Genomic DNA, 16,910 nt, shown 5'->3' with positions numbered 1-16,910 from the left:
ATTTTCTAAACAATTATTGAACAGTTACTGTCCAGTAAATTCAAAAGAATAAAAACTAGCCAGTTCCTAGTGAGTATAACCAGTTTTTCCTATATATTTTTCTTACTTGGGACCCTTTTATTCTAATCGCAACACTAATAAACGTTGCTTGAAAGGTTTTGTACAACGTTTATACAACGAAATTTATCTCGTTACTTCGCTAGTTGCAATCTATTTGACAACGTTTCGTTCGGATAACAGGCCATCGCGATTAATCCGTGAGCCGCGCTATCTCGTGGGAGTGAAGATTTATTCGCTGGGGACGCACGTGCGAACGAGCGCACTGCGACGGACGTTATCCGTGTCCGGAAGACGATCCACGAAGTTCACTGTCAGTTTAAACGGACGCGATCCACCTTTTATTTCTTTCGTTTCGTTTGCCCGGCTCAGTTTGCTCGTGCACCCGGTCGAGCGATATTTAATACGACACGTCCATTAAGGATCGTGGATTGATTCTTCCTTGATCAGCTAAGTAACCTGCGCCTGTTCAAATAACGAGCGAGCTGTCTTACGAACGAACATGGGTTTCTATTACTAGGTTCAACGACTAGCGGTTTTTCAATAACGGTGATTGTACAACGTAATATTATTTTCGCGATCGTTAATGTATAACATTTTTTATAGAAGAACACATAGAGAGACACATACATCTATTTGTCTATGCGCTGTTAAGAAAAAGATTATTAATAATTTTGTTGTCATAAACTTTTGAGATACGCATATTATAACTAAATAATAAATTCTTTCTTTTCATATTACGATACAAAGAAAAGTTGCATTTAAATATAAAAATATGAAAAATATATTTTTTTCCGGCCAAAATAAAAATAATTGAATAATAAAATATTTTAAAATAAAATATTTCAATATACTTTCGTACGTACAGTTATTACTATCATAAAGATAACTATCACAATTTCTTACTTTCCATTGTTAAATTATTTTTTATATGTAACGTACAATAATATGTAGATAATTATCTTTATGCCGTGTAGTAATTTATCTCGTGCTCTACAACCCAACAACGGATGTTTGATAATAATCCTGATAATGGAGAACGTATTCGAAAAGATCGCCGTAACGAATGAGGCACTTAATAAAGTTTATCGGATCCGATGTTCCAGAAAGTCGGAAGTAGGCGGCAAGACAAGCAGCGGGGACGACTGCAGGGTATGCCGGAAGTCGTTCGGTCCTGAGGAAGTCTCGCGAACTTGTTGCGAGTGTCAACACAAGGTCTGCGAGGACTGCGCCTCGTATTCGACGACAACGAATTCCGACGATCTGGTGAGTTTGCACGCCTCCATTTTTAATTAACCGGCCTGTTCATTGTTTTCCGCCGGTAAATATTGCCGTAAAGCGAGATTGGATGGCGTCTGGGCGTAAATTAATTGCCGAAACGGACAAAAGGGAAACGCAAAAGAGCTCGAAGACAGAGGAGAAAAACGGATTGTGACAATCTAATTCCGAGAATAACATCATAATTAATCGCGACATTTTATCATCGTTTCCCCCTAAAAATTTACCTTTTTATTTATATTTTATAATTGAAACGGGCTGTTCCTTTGACATTTGATTTATTAACGGCGAGGTCATTTGCGATTTTTATTTGACTTTTTTTTTTCCATTCCGTCAAAAGGTCAGGTTTAGTCTATTTAATTACTTACTGATAAGCGATAAATTTTTACGTATCATTTTTACGTATCATATTTTATATTACAAAATCGGCATGTCAATATTGCATTTTACACAAATGTAAATCCATGAAAACATACCCATGAAACTACGTTTTTTAATATGTGTTAATATATACGACTTAAATAACAAAATATCTTATAGACAAAAAGTACCGGTACGCGATTCGATTTCAAGAAGAGTTTTCAGAAATATCCTAAGAACCCGTTATTTGCATTCGAAACGTGAACGCGAAAGAGGCAGTTAATTACCGATCGATAGTGATAAGAAAAGTCCAAGATTCACGATAGCACGAAGGAACCAAGACTAACTTGCGTACATTCACCTCTGTTGCTTGCTAATTCTCTCTCTCTCTCTCTCTCTCTCTCTCTCTCTCTCTCTCTCTCTCTCTGGATTTTATTTACGAAAAAAAATCTCTGTCTATTTGCCCCATAGACAATGCATCACTTGTATTACTCCAGAAAATTATTCCATCGTTCGAAGTTTTTTTTCCGAAACTGCGGAGACAATTAGCCTTTTCTTCTAGACTGCCATTCCGCATCGATAATTAAATTCACGAGGGCGGAAAGCCACCGGTACCTTCGTGACCTTAAACTTTCCCAGCACTATATTATCATAAATAAGCGAGGACTTAACGAAAATTTATTCGCAATTCGCACGAATTCGCTGCGCGTCAAAGATTAATTTGATTTAATGGCGATTTTGTTTGACCCTCGCTCGCTGATACGCGTGATGTTGACCGGGCGTTAATTCTAATTACACGCGTAATTGATAAATTTGGTAAATGCACGCAGCCGATCGCGCGAGATTTAATCTCGCGCCGGATTACAATGGATGGCACGTCCTTGCACGACATTCCTGCGGGCAACCCAAATTCGGTAGAATGTGCGTAATCATTCTGAGTCTATTCATCCCGCATTTCTATTCATTCCTAACACACGGCATATCTCAGCGCTAATCTAAATTCATGAAAATATGCATTCTTCTATATTTGATATAAAACGGAGAATGCCGTTGTTGCGTTGTGTAGAAAAATCGATGTACGTGTGAATATGATGGAAATTCGCGTATTTAGTAAATTTCGAGATTTGCATTCGCACTCCATTTGCTATTTTTCGACGCTCGTCGTGGTAGCGTGGTAGAAAGAGAAAATAACTTTACGTTTTATGAAGTATGCTTAAATTTTACCATTAACTTTGCGTATTATAAATATAAGGTAAAAAGTAGGTCGAAACATAACACGCAATTATATAAATGTTAAATGTTAATACATGATATGTGGAATAGTGACATTTACAATAAAAGTTATGTCAATAATGTTTACATATTTATTGTATTTGTAATATATTGCTGTTTATTGAAGAAATAATATTTCTGTTAAAATTTCTGTTGGAAAATTATGTATACGCTCTCTTGATAATTTTCTATTGAAAAATTACTTAATTTATGTATACGCTTATAATAAAGATGTACCGATTAATATTTTTTTCTTTTAATCAATATAAAACGGTATTTCATTCGGTACGTATATTTTAGTCAAACTTTATTAATCTTATTATTAATTTCATTAATCTTATTGTTTCTCCAAAAATCATACGATTAAATTCTAAATTTTTGTTAAATGAATAGTCAAATTAATAATTCAGTCAATCTATTAAATTGAATTGGGGGAAACACACAATGTCGATATCGGCAAACTTGTTGCGAGTAAATGGCCGCGTACACGGACGAGTACTGACTGCTGCCTTTTCCCGGAAATGTTGCAGTCTTCCTGGCGATGTAGCGTTTGCCGTCGAAAGATCGCCTCGAGGGACCAGCCAATAGTGACACAAGAATCCACAGATTCGATGTTGGACGTGCCGTGCCTGGAGACTCTTCACAGGAGGCACAGCGACGCTCGACTCGGTCCCACCGGAAGTCAGATAGGCACACTTGGAAGCGGTCTGGCTCCGCCACGGAGTCCGGAAATCCGAAGGCATTCTGATGTTTCGCCGGCTAGTTTGAAGGAGCTGGAGAAGGTAAGCGAGAACTTCATCCACACGCTTTCCTAATTTGGACGATTAAACGACAGTTAAATAATACAGCATAATTACAGCGTAATAATAACCCGATATCTCTAACTGCTTTATCTCTTACAATGCGAATAGATGCATAATTCCCCTGCCCATAGTACAGCTTCAATCTATCATTATTAGACAACAAGTAGAGAGGATCGTGCATTATAAAATCGTCGATAAAATAGTTATATAATCCGGTCTGTTTTTACATTTTGAAATAAAAATTAAATGTTTGTTTGTAAATAAAGAATTAACTTTCTAAATATATATTACGATACATATCTACGATCATATCCGTAGTTGACACGATTTTTCCTTCTTGAACTGCGCAGAAATTTAACGGGATATATTAATTTTCTTGCGACAAAGTTTCAAAGAGTTAAGAGTAATATTTACAAAGTTAATGGAAAATGAGGATCACGCTTTTCGTGCGCACCGTACCATTCGACTGGCTTTCGATGTTACTCACGATTTATTGCCGCACGAGATTCCCTTTTCCCAGCGTGGTGCATAATTCAACATTCTAAGAGATATACTGTACGCGAGAATATTCGTGCAGCCATGTTTAAAATTAGGGTTGCTGAATTACCTCTGCCAAACGAGTCGACGTATAATATGCTTTGAGTGTCCGCTTGAACGCTTTAAGCTACACTTTGCTGTTATCTCAAATGCATACACCATACTATTCGCCGAGAATCTTGCACGCCACTGCATTATGCAACAAAATGCAGGTCGCTCGTCGAGAGAGATCTCGAATTATTCCATTCGAATTGCAATCGGCGTCTGTAAGGGCAAAAAAGTCGCCCGTTCAGTTGTGTCCTTGCCACAAAACATCGCTGGTTACATAACGCAATTTGACTCTTATTTTAATATCAATACCAAGGATATTATTTTGCATAAAGATTGCGTAAAAGAAACCGTTCGTATCCGATTATAAATCATATTTATACTTTAACTTTTATAATAAAGTCACATTGTAATATTCACCGTAAGATTTAAATAAATCAATAATGGGAAAGATAAATACCTATGCTATTTTCACTTTATTAAATTTCTTAAAACTCGCTCGTACTTTAAAATAATATACTCGCTGCTCGATATCGCTTGAACAATAATTGCAGCTGCCTGTTTTTATTTATTACGCCTTTTATGCTCGAATAATTTACGGTAATTTACCAGAGATCGTAAATTCGGACGATCGCATCGACGATCGTCCTCGTCACGTGCGGCGCGCTTTAACGAGGCGCGCTTCCGTCGGTGTCGGACTCGACGCGGAGCTCGACTACTCTCCACGAGATCTCATTGCGGGTAGATCGTGTGCACTTGTCACGCAAACGGAGCACCCGCAGACACATACATGTACACATCGGCGTACGAATACACACCGACAATGTGCATCGTGCACGTGTGCGCACAGCCAGACTTTTCATTATTCGACACGCAGACAGACCAATTATCGGGCACCGTAATTACCGCACGGCTTCGTTGATGATCATAAACGCGAACTTCGAGAGAGCCTAAACGAAAATGCACCATAAAGGCCGTACAGGCGTTATATAACCCTGGGATATGATCTAGAGAGAACCGTTGCTGCGCGTGCCATTTCCGCTTCCAGCTTCGTGAGCTTCCGCTTCGTAAGGCGGAAGCGGTCTAATTGTAGGAAATTGTAACGCGTAAGAGAAAGTGAGATGTCGATCTAACTATTTCTGATATTTCTTGATATTTGTTTATCGATAATAGTTTGGCTAAACTTCTTATCGCTGCCCCACACTCCACGCTCCGCGACTTACTCCGCGTTTACAAGATGTGATATTTACGTGAATCAATACTCTTGAATTTATCGAAGCTTCGGTTATTGATTGCCGCACAGGTTCTAAGGCTGAAACTTACATTGTGCCAGCCGACAACTTCGTAGCACCGGTAGACGTCTCACCTCGAGAATTTATCGACAGTCGTTTTTGTCGCTTGGCAGAATAATCGGATCCGTGCGCGCGCGGGCGGAAATGGCTGCGGAAACGAAAGAAAGTGGAGTGAAATTGAAATGAAGGAGAGCGTATATTTCTGCAGAAATAAAAGAATCAAAACGGCAGATTCGAAAATCTTTACGATTGCACACCGCACGGGATTGCTTACCACGCGAAAATATTAAAAAAATTATGGTTTTCATTTTAAAAAGTCGCCTCTTCTGCGTTTGCATTTACATTCCGTGTTTATTTTTTCAGTTCTTTTTTTTTTGTTTCACAAAATTCGTTCGCTGAGATACATGTTTCGTATGCAACATGTAGCTTCGCTTGTAATTGGTTATTGTGTTTTCAGAATAATTGCTTAAACGGCGAAATAAAAATAATAATAAATTGAATAGATTTTCACTATTTTCTATTCAATGAAATTTATAGTTTCCCGTATTTCCCTAGTTTTTCATTTTCGCGTCCTATTTATTCGAGATACGTCAAGAGTAAATTACTATTGAATCCGTTTCCATGGAATAATGTCTAATTTCTCAGGACAGCCAACGTGTGTCATTTTTAGTATCGTTTGTCCGACATGAATTCGACGTAGAAGAAGGGACGGATTCGAGATCGTAAATCCGCTTTGTCGGAGTTATCGTGACGTAAATGAAATACGTTCCGCGAGCATTTACGCACGCACGCGTAGGCGTAGACAAATTGAGAGGAGATGTCTCGTATTTACGACGCCAAACGTTAATTCTGGAGTTTACCGCTCGCTTTCGCGCGTCAGTCTTTCGCGATACGCCTCGCTCGGTGAGGGACGCGCAGCACGTTTATCTTCCTTGTGGTAATTGTCGTTGGGGCTTTTTCCATCTCGAGATTCAATCCACTTCAGTGCTATTTCGCGCTTCACGGCTACCGGTTTCTCGTGAGTTAAAACGGCCGCATGATGGATGGAATGGAATGACTGCCAGTGCCACCGGCAAAATTGCGGAAATGCGATAATGATAATGTTTAAGGCATGCCGTGAAAATAATTACCAAAACTACAAAAACATCAAAAACAATCTTTACGATTAAATCTGATTATCGCTGATTGGTTTCAATAAAAAAAAAAAAATCATCGCTCGAATTTCCAAATTGTATCAATGAGAATTTTTAATTTTACAGTATTAACATTTTAAATGTCTTTTCTCTTATATTACTTAAAGTTTATATTATTATTATTAATTTCATTAATTTCATAGAAACATGTTGGATTTGCACGGAATGACAACGTGATTCTTTGCGGTCGAATGCTTCTTTAATTCTTTGACCTAAAACGACTTACACGATTTTTCAACGTCTCGCGCGACTATAAATGCGAATACGTTTGCATCCGAATTAAAATTGCATTTGGCACTTATGTTTATACCTTCCTATGCGCCCTACATTACGACGATAGCTGTCTACGTGCACTTAGACGTTCCGGCTACGCCTATTGGATAATTTACGACTGGCTGAGTATCCTGAATGATGCGCAACATGCAGAGTATCCGCTGCATCTCCGCTGTATCACGCGCGTACCGCGACTTCGAAAATCACCGGACGTATTCCGTCGGCGTGCGTGTCACGTCCTAATGCAAATGGCGATTCATTTTTTTTTTTGTTTTTTTCGAATAGGCCTCGCGCGGTCACGAGCGAGAAGTACAGTCGTAACGCGCGGTTTCGAGGGACGAATTATCGCGACGTGCGAGAGGGGATGAACGTTCTCGCGCCGCATCCTCGCCTCTTCGTCGTCTCTCTTGCGTTAAAATAACGTTTTCGCACGGCCGCGCGCCGCATCACCATGAATATTTATGCGCGCGACAGGTACTCGAAAACGCGAATCGAATCGCTGCTCGGCACATCCAGCCGGGCGCGAGCGAGCAGCGGCGACGGGCGAGAAAGACGTGCCCGGCATCGCGTCCCTCCCCCCCCCCCCACCCCGGTTGTCCCGACCCTAATGGAGCCTTAATGCTGAAATCCTCTCGAACTCGGTCGACTTGGTCGACTCTAGCGCGTACGCGCGCAGCACCTCGCCTCGCTTTAATTGTTGCCGACGTGCAATTATGCCGCGCGGCGGGACCGCGTGACGAAACCGGGACGAAGTTAATTTTCGGATGTAGCCGTTTCATTATTATCGCGAACTCTCGGCCGTGTTTCCGCGGTCTTCCTCCTTGTTGCCCGCAAGCGCGCCGGGGGACGCTATTAATTTTCATCATTATCAAAGGACAGTGCGCCAGTCTCAGAGCTTTCGCGCGTGTATTGAGCGAAATGTCTTTGTTGCAGCTTGCCGGTGGGGCGAGAGTTATTTGAGATGCACGAAATTGATCCTCGTTACGTTTCATATATATATATATATATATATATAGAAATATTCTATATATATATATATATATATATATATATATATATATAGAAGTAATTCACTATCTTCCTAAATAACTTTTTGTTCTAAAGATAAGAGAAACTTATGCGTCAAACGATTTACGTAGTATATAATTTGATTAATACAATTTTCATAATTTCTAGAATTTTTCAAATATATATTTATAAAATAAAGTAGAAATAGATACAAATGAATTTTACTTTCATAAATAATATTTTATAACTCGCGCCGTACTGACTTCTACAAAGAGTTGAATAGTTTCGTTCGAAAAAGCACGATTCAAACAAATATAAACCGCACAGCTTTATCTAATCATTCCAACGATCATGAACTTTAGAGTTATAGCTGATCTTTGTGCGTTGATCTACCTGTTAGCTTCTAGGTGTCAATCTGTGCTGCCTACTAATCTTGTACTTGCACTCCCCGCCCGCCCCTGCCGTGTTGTTGGGGATGCTGTGACTTCCTCCCTTTACTCACGGCCTACATGTGGTGACGTTACTCGCATTGAGCCCTAATCTCTGTATCGTAATGTTGTAGTTTCGAAAGGTTGCAGGAGAACGCCAGAGAGAGGATCTCAGATGGGAGCGCGATCTGGACCGGAAGAGCAAGTCAAGGGGTGGCTCGCCCGATCGCCATCAAGCCTCCGATAGAGGGAGAGCGACCAGCCCTCAGAGGGTCGTCATGTCAGCCCAGACGGGCGGTAAGGATCGTTTTATGAGATATTTGTTGTTCCTCTGTATCTTGACATTGATATCATATTCCAACTGCGCGTTACGACACAATCGAAAAAAATATTCGCCAGAATTACGTAACACTTATTTTATCGAAATAAAGAAATATAAAATATACAACACTGTTGTTAGTAATTGATAAATTAGATTTACTTTCCTTTAATCTAATCGATTATTTTTATGAGTGATGTCCTTAAACTTTTAATTGTTCTTATCAATTTTAATATAATTTCTCAAGATAATAATAAAAAGTTAATAATAAAACATAATTGTGTATGCTTGTAAAAATATTTTTGTAAAATAAATAAATAAAAATTTTTTAAAACTTATTAATTAAATTATATTAAATCTATAGAGATTATTTTATTATTTATTTTCTCTTATATCATTGCATAATGAAAAGAGATTATTTTTAATTACGTCACAGTCAATTGAAATGCTAATTCGGAATTAAAATAACTTTCAAATTTCGTGCTGCTTCATTTAATCTCGTCAGATCGCATTCGTCTTTCGATTTATTTAGTACGTTAAAGCCTAACATCATCTTTCTATTTCCTTGATAAAGCGATCGAACAGGAAGGCGGTGATCTGGACGACGAGGAAGAACGTCGTCGGCGCGCTCGTCGCGGGGGCGGTACGGTCCGCCGTAAATCTCGCGTGACCAGGCAAAGATCTTACGATGATGAAATCAAAACGGCGGCCGCGATGGCTGCCGGTGGAGCGCAGCCCGCACATCCCGACACCGGCCTAGGACTTCCGGTTCAGCTGCCAAGACGAGCGTCCGCTTACGATGTTTACGCTGTGCCCGGAAGTAGCGGTCTTAACGCGATGGCTATCGCTGCCTCCCAACAAAGAGCCTCCATTTCGGCACAAGGTGTGTTGAAGGGATTCATTACAACAATGTTTTGGGTTTCTAAAACAGTTATGTATTGTGCAATATTGCAAGAAAAATACGAAGAAAAATATTTTTAATAATTTTCAATTAATAATTTTTTAATTTAATTTTGTAAAAATAGTTTTCTTTTTAGCGTTGAGTATATATCATACGCCGATGAATATGTAAATTTAAATTAACACAATGGAAAACAATATTGTATTTTAATTTAAATGTTTTCATAGAAAGATGTTGCTTTTAATATTCACTCACTTGTAAAATAAAATGCGTTCTACGTTTTATATCTTTCATTCCGTATTTGTATATTTCCGTATATTTCTACTTTATTTACGTTTGTAAAATATCAAAATTATTTCGCCCTTCAGAATAAATCACCCTTCAGAAGTTTCGCCAAAATAAACTAAAGATATCTACCGATAATCGTGCTGTGTCATGTACATATGTACATATGTATATGTACGCATAATTTCTCGCAGTTTCTCTCGTTAAAGCGCTATCTTTGACCTCGCGGGCTATTCCCCAGGGCAACTTTAGCCAATCGGCTCTTCGATCCTGGCGAAGGCGCCGAAATTTCCAACTATTCCTTCCCTCCCGATAACGAACTGGCAACACGTGCTCCGATTTCTCCGCCACATGTTTACGAGTTATCGCAACGGCATCCGTGGTGGCAAGTTAGAGATGATTAGGGGCTCTAAGGAGCCCTAAGGGCGGCGAGAGCTGCCGACTAGGATAATCGAATAGACTCTGTCGAGCAACGGTAACTCTACCTCGTATACCTTGTTCGTTCTGTTCGCAGTTTCCTGTTTTGTCGTCGAAACAATTCGCTCCATTACGCGAATGCGTCCGGTGTTTCGCCAAATCAAAGGCGTGCAACTTCGAGAAAATGACTAAGCCGATTTTCGTTAAACATATTTTGACCGCAACTACGTGCGGTCATTCGCATTTCCCGAGATTTTCCGCCGCGAGCCAGTGTACACGACGGGAACTCTCTGTATTTACAACATTTTCAAAACCGCGACTTTCATTTCAATTAACTTTGTGATTTCGGGGTGCACTGCTTGTAATATGAATTTGACGTTTCGAAACGGCACGCATTTTCAACGACGGCGCGACGGCGCTACGGCGGTTTTGGAAGCGAAACTTCTTTACGAAAAATTTTACGTGGTACATCAACAAATTGTTGGTAATCAATTGTCGGGAGTAGCATTAAAATTTTCCACGGGGAAAACAGTTTTAAATGGTGGCCGCAAAACTAGTTTCAGAATTCTCATTTTCATGCAATTCAATTCAGCCGCGTCTGTCGGACGTGCGTCGCGTGTCCTGAGATACATTTCTATGACTGTGTAACTTTAACACTATGGCGCGCATATTACCAGCCTGCGTGATCGGAAGCACTAAACAAGCATCAACGCGACATGGAAATTCCGCTTTTCTCCTTCCTTTCTCCCGCCACCCTCGTTCTACCGTATCGCGGAAGGCCCCGCACGCAGCAACTTGCAGCGAACTTTCTGTGGAAACTATTTCCGCGTCACGGAAAAGCGTACGGACGTAACGCGGTTTCAGCAGCCATCAGCACCCGTGCACGTATACATTGATCGGCTATTCGGATGCTTCTAAAATTTCCATTTTGTCGAACGTTAACGTGCTATCGTCTCAATTCAGATATTTAGCCTGGTCTGACGCACGTTTCGCCACTGAAGCGCTGACGTTGCTGAAAGTAATACCAGATATAGCGGAATAAACCAAGATTAGCAAATTTCAGTTTTGCTGATGAAATGGGAAACTGACCGAGGAACATTCTTTCCCGAAATAATTCAATAATTGTTTAAGAAAATATAATTAAAATATTATTACACGTCGTATTACACATTACCTGTACGCATGCAATATATTTTTTCGACTATAGCATCTTGGGAGAAAAATTTTATCTTCGCAGAAATTTATTTTAGCGATTTGTTTGTAACTTTTGAACTTTTGATATGAGAAAGTTTGATAATGCAAATTAAAATCCATTCGAAATGAAACGGAGATTAGACGAAAATTAAAACAATGATGACAAAGAATAAATTTGATCATTTACTTCTAACCGCTAGATTAAATTATCCAAGTTCTTTAATTCTTTCTCCCTCCTCTCTCTCTCTCTCTCTCTTGCTAATTGTATTTTATTAGCTCTTATATTTTCTCTTTTTCCTTCCGTAGTCAAACAAAAGTACATTTATTTGTACAACATGTCATATATAACGCGATCCATACTGGTTTCTCTATGCTGGAACTAAGAGCTGGAAACTTCACTTTCTGTATTACAAAGAGAAACAATGTTGACATTCAACCCGCATCGTACTTTAGTGTGAAAATGCTATGACTATTTTATTTCTTCTGAATACGTTTAACTTTTTTAAAGTCTTCGTTACAGTAACAACATACACATTTCAATATTTTGAATTTGGTTTCTTCGCAGTATTTCTGATATAAAGAAAGCTAAGAAAACGGATATACACAACTATTTTTTTTAAATAAAATTGATTATCTACTCGTTCATATGATTAAAATAACATTTTCTTATTGCATTTTGACGACTGACTACAAATATTTCTTTCTGAAAGAGATTTTTCCGTAACAGATATAAAAATATGTCGTCAAAGTATTTTATTTGTAAGTATATAATTAATTTGCTTCAATCTTCAATATATACGTATATATAAAGCAGTATTAAAATTTATTTTATAGCCTAATTTATTATTTCAAATGGTTTTATTAAATCCATATTACTCTTTTAGCTCTTTTACCATTATATTAGCAGCGACTTCGTTATTCAAGGCGATTTATTCGCCATAACAGGTCACATTTAATATTTCAAGTATATAATATGGTTGGCCTGAAAACGTCGGCGTTCGTGCTTCTTTGCAGGCACCCGAGAACCTGAAGAACGGCCTGCAACGCGCAGATCCTCCTTCCGCGCAGTGAAACCGGTGATGCCGTACGATGTTGCCGCCGACGATGAAAAGATGATTAAGCTAGATTCGTCATCTGCACCTGTGGTGGTACCGCCTGTATCCCAACCTGTTCTTTTACCCGACGAAGAGAGACGCAATCGACGAAGAGGCTCCCAATTGTAAGTCGTTATCGTTTGCATCTCATAAGAATTCAATTATGCAAAAAAATTGTGACCGCAAATCTCCTATTCCATAATATATAATGAAAGCAAGATGAAATTTATTAAGAAATTGAGTCGTTCAGCTTGGGATGTTGTAAGTCTAACTTTAACGAGATTTATCTTTGACGAGAGTTATCTATTATCCGGTCTCTCGCAAGATATAATTTCTTTATTGATATTATTAAATTAAATCTTTATAGATGATTAAATCAGTTACCATACACTTGAAAATTTTCTGTAGAGTTTAATATTACCTATTCTAGGATTTGAATTAATAATAACGTAATTAATTGTAATTAATTTTAAATAATTAAATTCAGAAAAATATGTATATTACTTCATTATTTTAATAAAGATTAATAGTGAATTGTTTCGGAAAAGATATTTGTTCATTCAGTTCTTTCTCTTAAAATGAAAATTATATAGACAAATTTGCCGAATTCAATTTCGAGTTTTTACATATTTACCTGTATTTTAACTTTCCATGACATCGGAACTGTGATTTCGAAATAGACATTTCGTTTCTATTTTTTGTAGGAAGTAATTTAAACTTTAGTTTTTTTTTCGAAAAAACCTAAAAAACTTTTTCTCCTTTTCGTTTGCAAATAAAAAGTATTTGCTATCTAATAATATTAAAATTATTTATAGAACAAGAGATTAATGAACACAACAACTTCTTCAAATCGTGTAGAAGAGATTTTACTGTAAATTACATTTCTTAGATTAATTTCTAAAAGTAGATTTCCTAATAAGAAATGCTCTCAATATACTTTACTTCTTCAAAGTATTCCTTATTCTTCGAAGTCTCATTGTTTCTCTCCAATTAAGTTGAACTCATGCAAAACTATATTGTATAATTTTATCAGAATATGTTATTTACATGAAAAGCGTAGGAGTTAAAAATTGAAAAATAAATTATATCTATTAAATTATATCTAAATACATTCACATCATTAAAATATTTTTTGAATAACATTATATTTGAATAACATTATATCGATATTGCCTTAAGTTTTTATAGTCTATAAACGTTGCTCGATTATATCGTCTTGTGGAAGAAATAACTTGAAAAAAAATATTTAATAATATCTTGAAGTATCTGAAAATAATTCTCATACAAAACTGAAATATTCTCTCTACTAAAGAATTTCCATATTTTCCGCACCGTTATTTTTTGACGCAAAATGGAAATCTTGATGTACATCGACCAAGTAAAATACGTTCAGATTTTAAAAGAAGGATAATATGATAAAATAATATAAAACAAGATCTTCTTCGTCTCTACCTCCTAAACTACTTTGAGAAAACGATGTAATCCGCCTAGTGTTTACATCTCATTAAGGCTCGTTTGCACAACAAATTTAGATTAAATAAACCTCAGCGATTCACTACTCGCTTTTTGCAATCTTACTGGTGAGACAAACGGAGAAGGAAAATTTACTTAGCTAAATTTAGCTTTAAATGATTTGTCTTAAATCTCCTTTTTCAGCGAACGGGTATCGATTCGCAAGCGAAGGATTCCGACATAGAGCCGAACGGCGTATCCGTCGGCGTGGCGAAAATGAGGATCTCCTCGTTTGTGATTCCTCCCCATTTTCGCCATGACTTATTCGTGATTATTCCTTTTATTTCCCCCCTCAGCAAAACAGGCGTGCAACGTGTATTGTAAGTGCACGTACGGGCATCGCAATCAAAAGATCGAGTGGATTGACAAACAGGAAGAGTTTGCTACTGGAGAAATAATTAATACCACCCCTTCTTCTGCTCTTCGTTAAGTGTGTGCATTTACTCGTGTGCGAACGTCTGCGGTTCTCGCCAAAATCGAGTTCGGAACTGTTACAGAGAGCTTAATTTTCCGCGCTACAGAAGGTTACTCGAAGTTACGGTAAGCTTGCGATATTAACTATTCGAGAGGCTTGCGTTTATGCTTGCGTTTATGATGCGATACTCGAAATGGATAATACGGCGAAATTGCACAAATTTAAAATACATTTGAACGACAATGCTAATGGACATATTATGAATGATTAATTAAAATTTTCCTTAAACGCACACACATGTTGCACAATTTCTTTGTTTCGTTTTCACGCTTATATCTTGAGAATAAATTTCTATTTACATTAACATTTTAATATCAATTGTTTTCATTATTATTTAATATCTAAAATAAGAAGTAGTCGTAATTAAAAAAAAAAAAAATATTATTTTTTTATATCCGTCAATGTATGATGTAGAGCCTTCGATAAGTCCAATGACCGCAGTCAAAGGTTTGTTTTCTTTCATTTTCTATGTATGAAAAGGTCGAAGGTCCGACATCGAGGGCAAGGAAGTGTCATTCCTCGGACAGGTTGTTATACGAAGGAGCCGGGGAAGTTTGGCAGAAGGGTCGCGCGTTACGTGACGTATCGCTTTTGTCAAAATTGGCTTAACCTCCGAAATCCCTCGCCGTCATCGTCTTTTTTTTCCGGCCGAGTGAGAAAGCTCGTGAAAGGCGTGAAGCTAAAGCTCATCGTCAGCGTTATAAATCACCTAGATCGCCTAATCGTTATTATCTTCTCATACGATCAGGTGCCATTGAAAGCCAAAGCTGTTGCGCACATCAATTCTTCATACTCGAGTCAATTTTGATATATATCTTTACTGATATTAAATTATATTATTAGAATTATTAGAAATTACAATATTAATAAACAATTTTTTATTATTTTCTGTAAATAGAAATTTACGATGGATATAATGAGACTCGAGTGTTTCATAACATAGATCTAATTAAACAAAACAAAATAATAAGCAATTTTAATTATTAGTTCAATTCATTTCAAACAACTGACAACAATTTATTTGCGAAAACAAATATTTTTACACGATTTCTCTCTAATACGCGTCCTCTTCCTCACTGTGTGTGTATGTTTCGCGCTTTCAAAAATTATTTCTTGTTATTAATTCGTGATTCGTCACGCACGAGGAATTGGTTTTTGTTTGTTTTTGTTTGTCGAACATGACAAGTTTACCGTTAAACGAAAGAAGAAATCCACTAAAACAGTCACTCGTAATTTTATTCGGTAGCTTAAACGAAGTTGTGGGTTCTTCGGGATCCTTTCAAAATGCATGATCCTTTTTGCAGCTACCAAAAAAGTCGTCGATTATTCGTACCGATCAATGTTATACTATCTTAAAGCGATACCATTCGTCGATTTCTCGATTTCGAGCCTTGGCGGGCTGCTAAATCGGGAGACACGAGAGTAGTTGCTATTAGGATTAAAACAAGAGCGCGGTTTCCTTCTATCTTCTATCGTCGGCTTCTATCGAGGGGAGGCGTCGCGTTGCAGAGAGCGACGTCAGAATAGAAGCGCACTTGCGCTTTAATGCGACCTTGCTGCACCACGTCGAAATTTGGTCGTGCCTCGAATGCTTGCACCGGGTGACCGTGCGCCGCACCAACCACGATCTATCGTCATCTCGGTAAACCGCCGGGAAATCAGAGTAAATCATCCCGGTAATTCTACTGAATATCGCACGTCTTAACCGGCATATTTTCCGTTGCGACCGGCGAATTTCCAACTCACCTCACGCGTCTCGTAAAGTTACCTCGTCTTTCTCTTGCGGTAACTTCAAAAACTTGATGTCACAGTAAAAACTCTTATCCCTTTTACCCCACGCGGTGAGCATTTACATTCTTAGTAAATAATCAGCCGGATTGACGCTTTCATTTTGTACACTCATATATATATATATATATATATATATATATATATATATATATATGATTGCTGATAAAAATAACAATAAATTTTCATATAATTGGCTCGTCACGACAATGATGAGTTTTTGAAAGAGAAAAAAAATTGCCTGGATAGTATACAAAAAATCTATATTATTCATACAATTAGCAAGTTTAAAAAATGCAGATTTTTTGCAAAATATTTAAATTTTGTGAAAAAGCTACTTTAAAATCTTTGTCATGTTTTAATGACGTGCAATTTG

At 37.7% G+C, this 16,910-nt stretch overlaps 1 protein-coding gene across 8 annotated transcripts in view; it reads left to right on the top strand.

Annotated features, from left to right (window-relative positions):
• Fife (regulating synaptic membrane exocytosis protein fife) overlaps window positions 1-16,910 on the top strand; it is a 144,827-nt gene that overhangs the window by 63,444 nt on the left and 64,473 nt on the right. For 7 of the 8 annotated variants that reach the window (XR_016139302.1, XR_016139303.1, XM_089076989.1 and 4 more), the window contains exons 5-9: window positions 1,164-1,323; window positions 3,498-3,749; window positions 8,684-8,846; window positions 9,443-9,751; window positions 12,680-12,884. Coding sequence is in view for 6 of the 8 variants with exons in the window: in XM_089076989.1 (XP_088933115.1) it covers window positions 1,164-1,323; window positions 3,498-3,749; window positions 8,684-8,846; window positions 9,443-9,751; window positions 12,680-12,884 (1,089 nt within the window). In the remaining 2 variants the exon portion in view is untranslated. The remainder of the gene's footprint in view (window positions 1-1,163; window positions 1,324-3,497; window positions 3,750-8,683; window positions 8,847-9,442; window positions 9,752-12,679; window positions 12,885-16,910) is intronic. The other variant, XM_011634013.2, reaches the window with a different exon arrangement.

The sequence above is a fragment of the Pogonomyrmex barbatus genome, unplaced genomic scaffold (genome assembly GCF_055798465.1).
Source record: "Pogonomyrmex barbatus isolate J1 unplaced genomic scaffold, ASM5579846v1 scaffold2, whole genome shotgun sequence".
Classification (NCBI taxonomy): Eukaryota; Metazoa; Arthropoda; class Insecta; order Hymenoptera; family Formicidae; genus Pogonomyrmex; species Pogonomyrmex barbatus.
The sequence above is the reverse complement of the archived record's forward strand: the minus strand, read 5'-3'. Positions and strand labels throughout refer to the sequence as shown.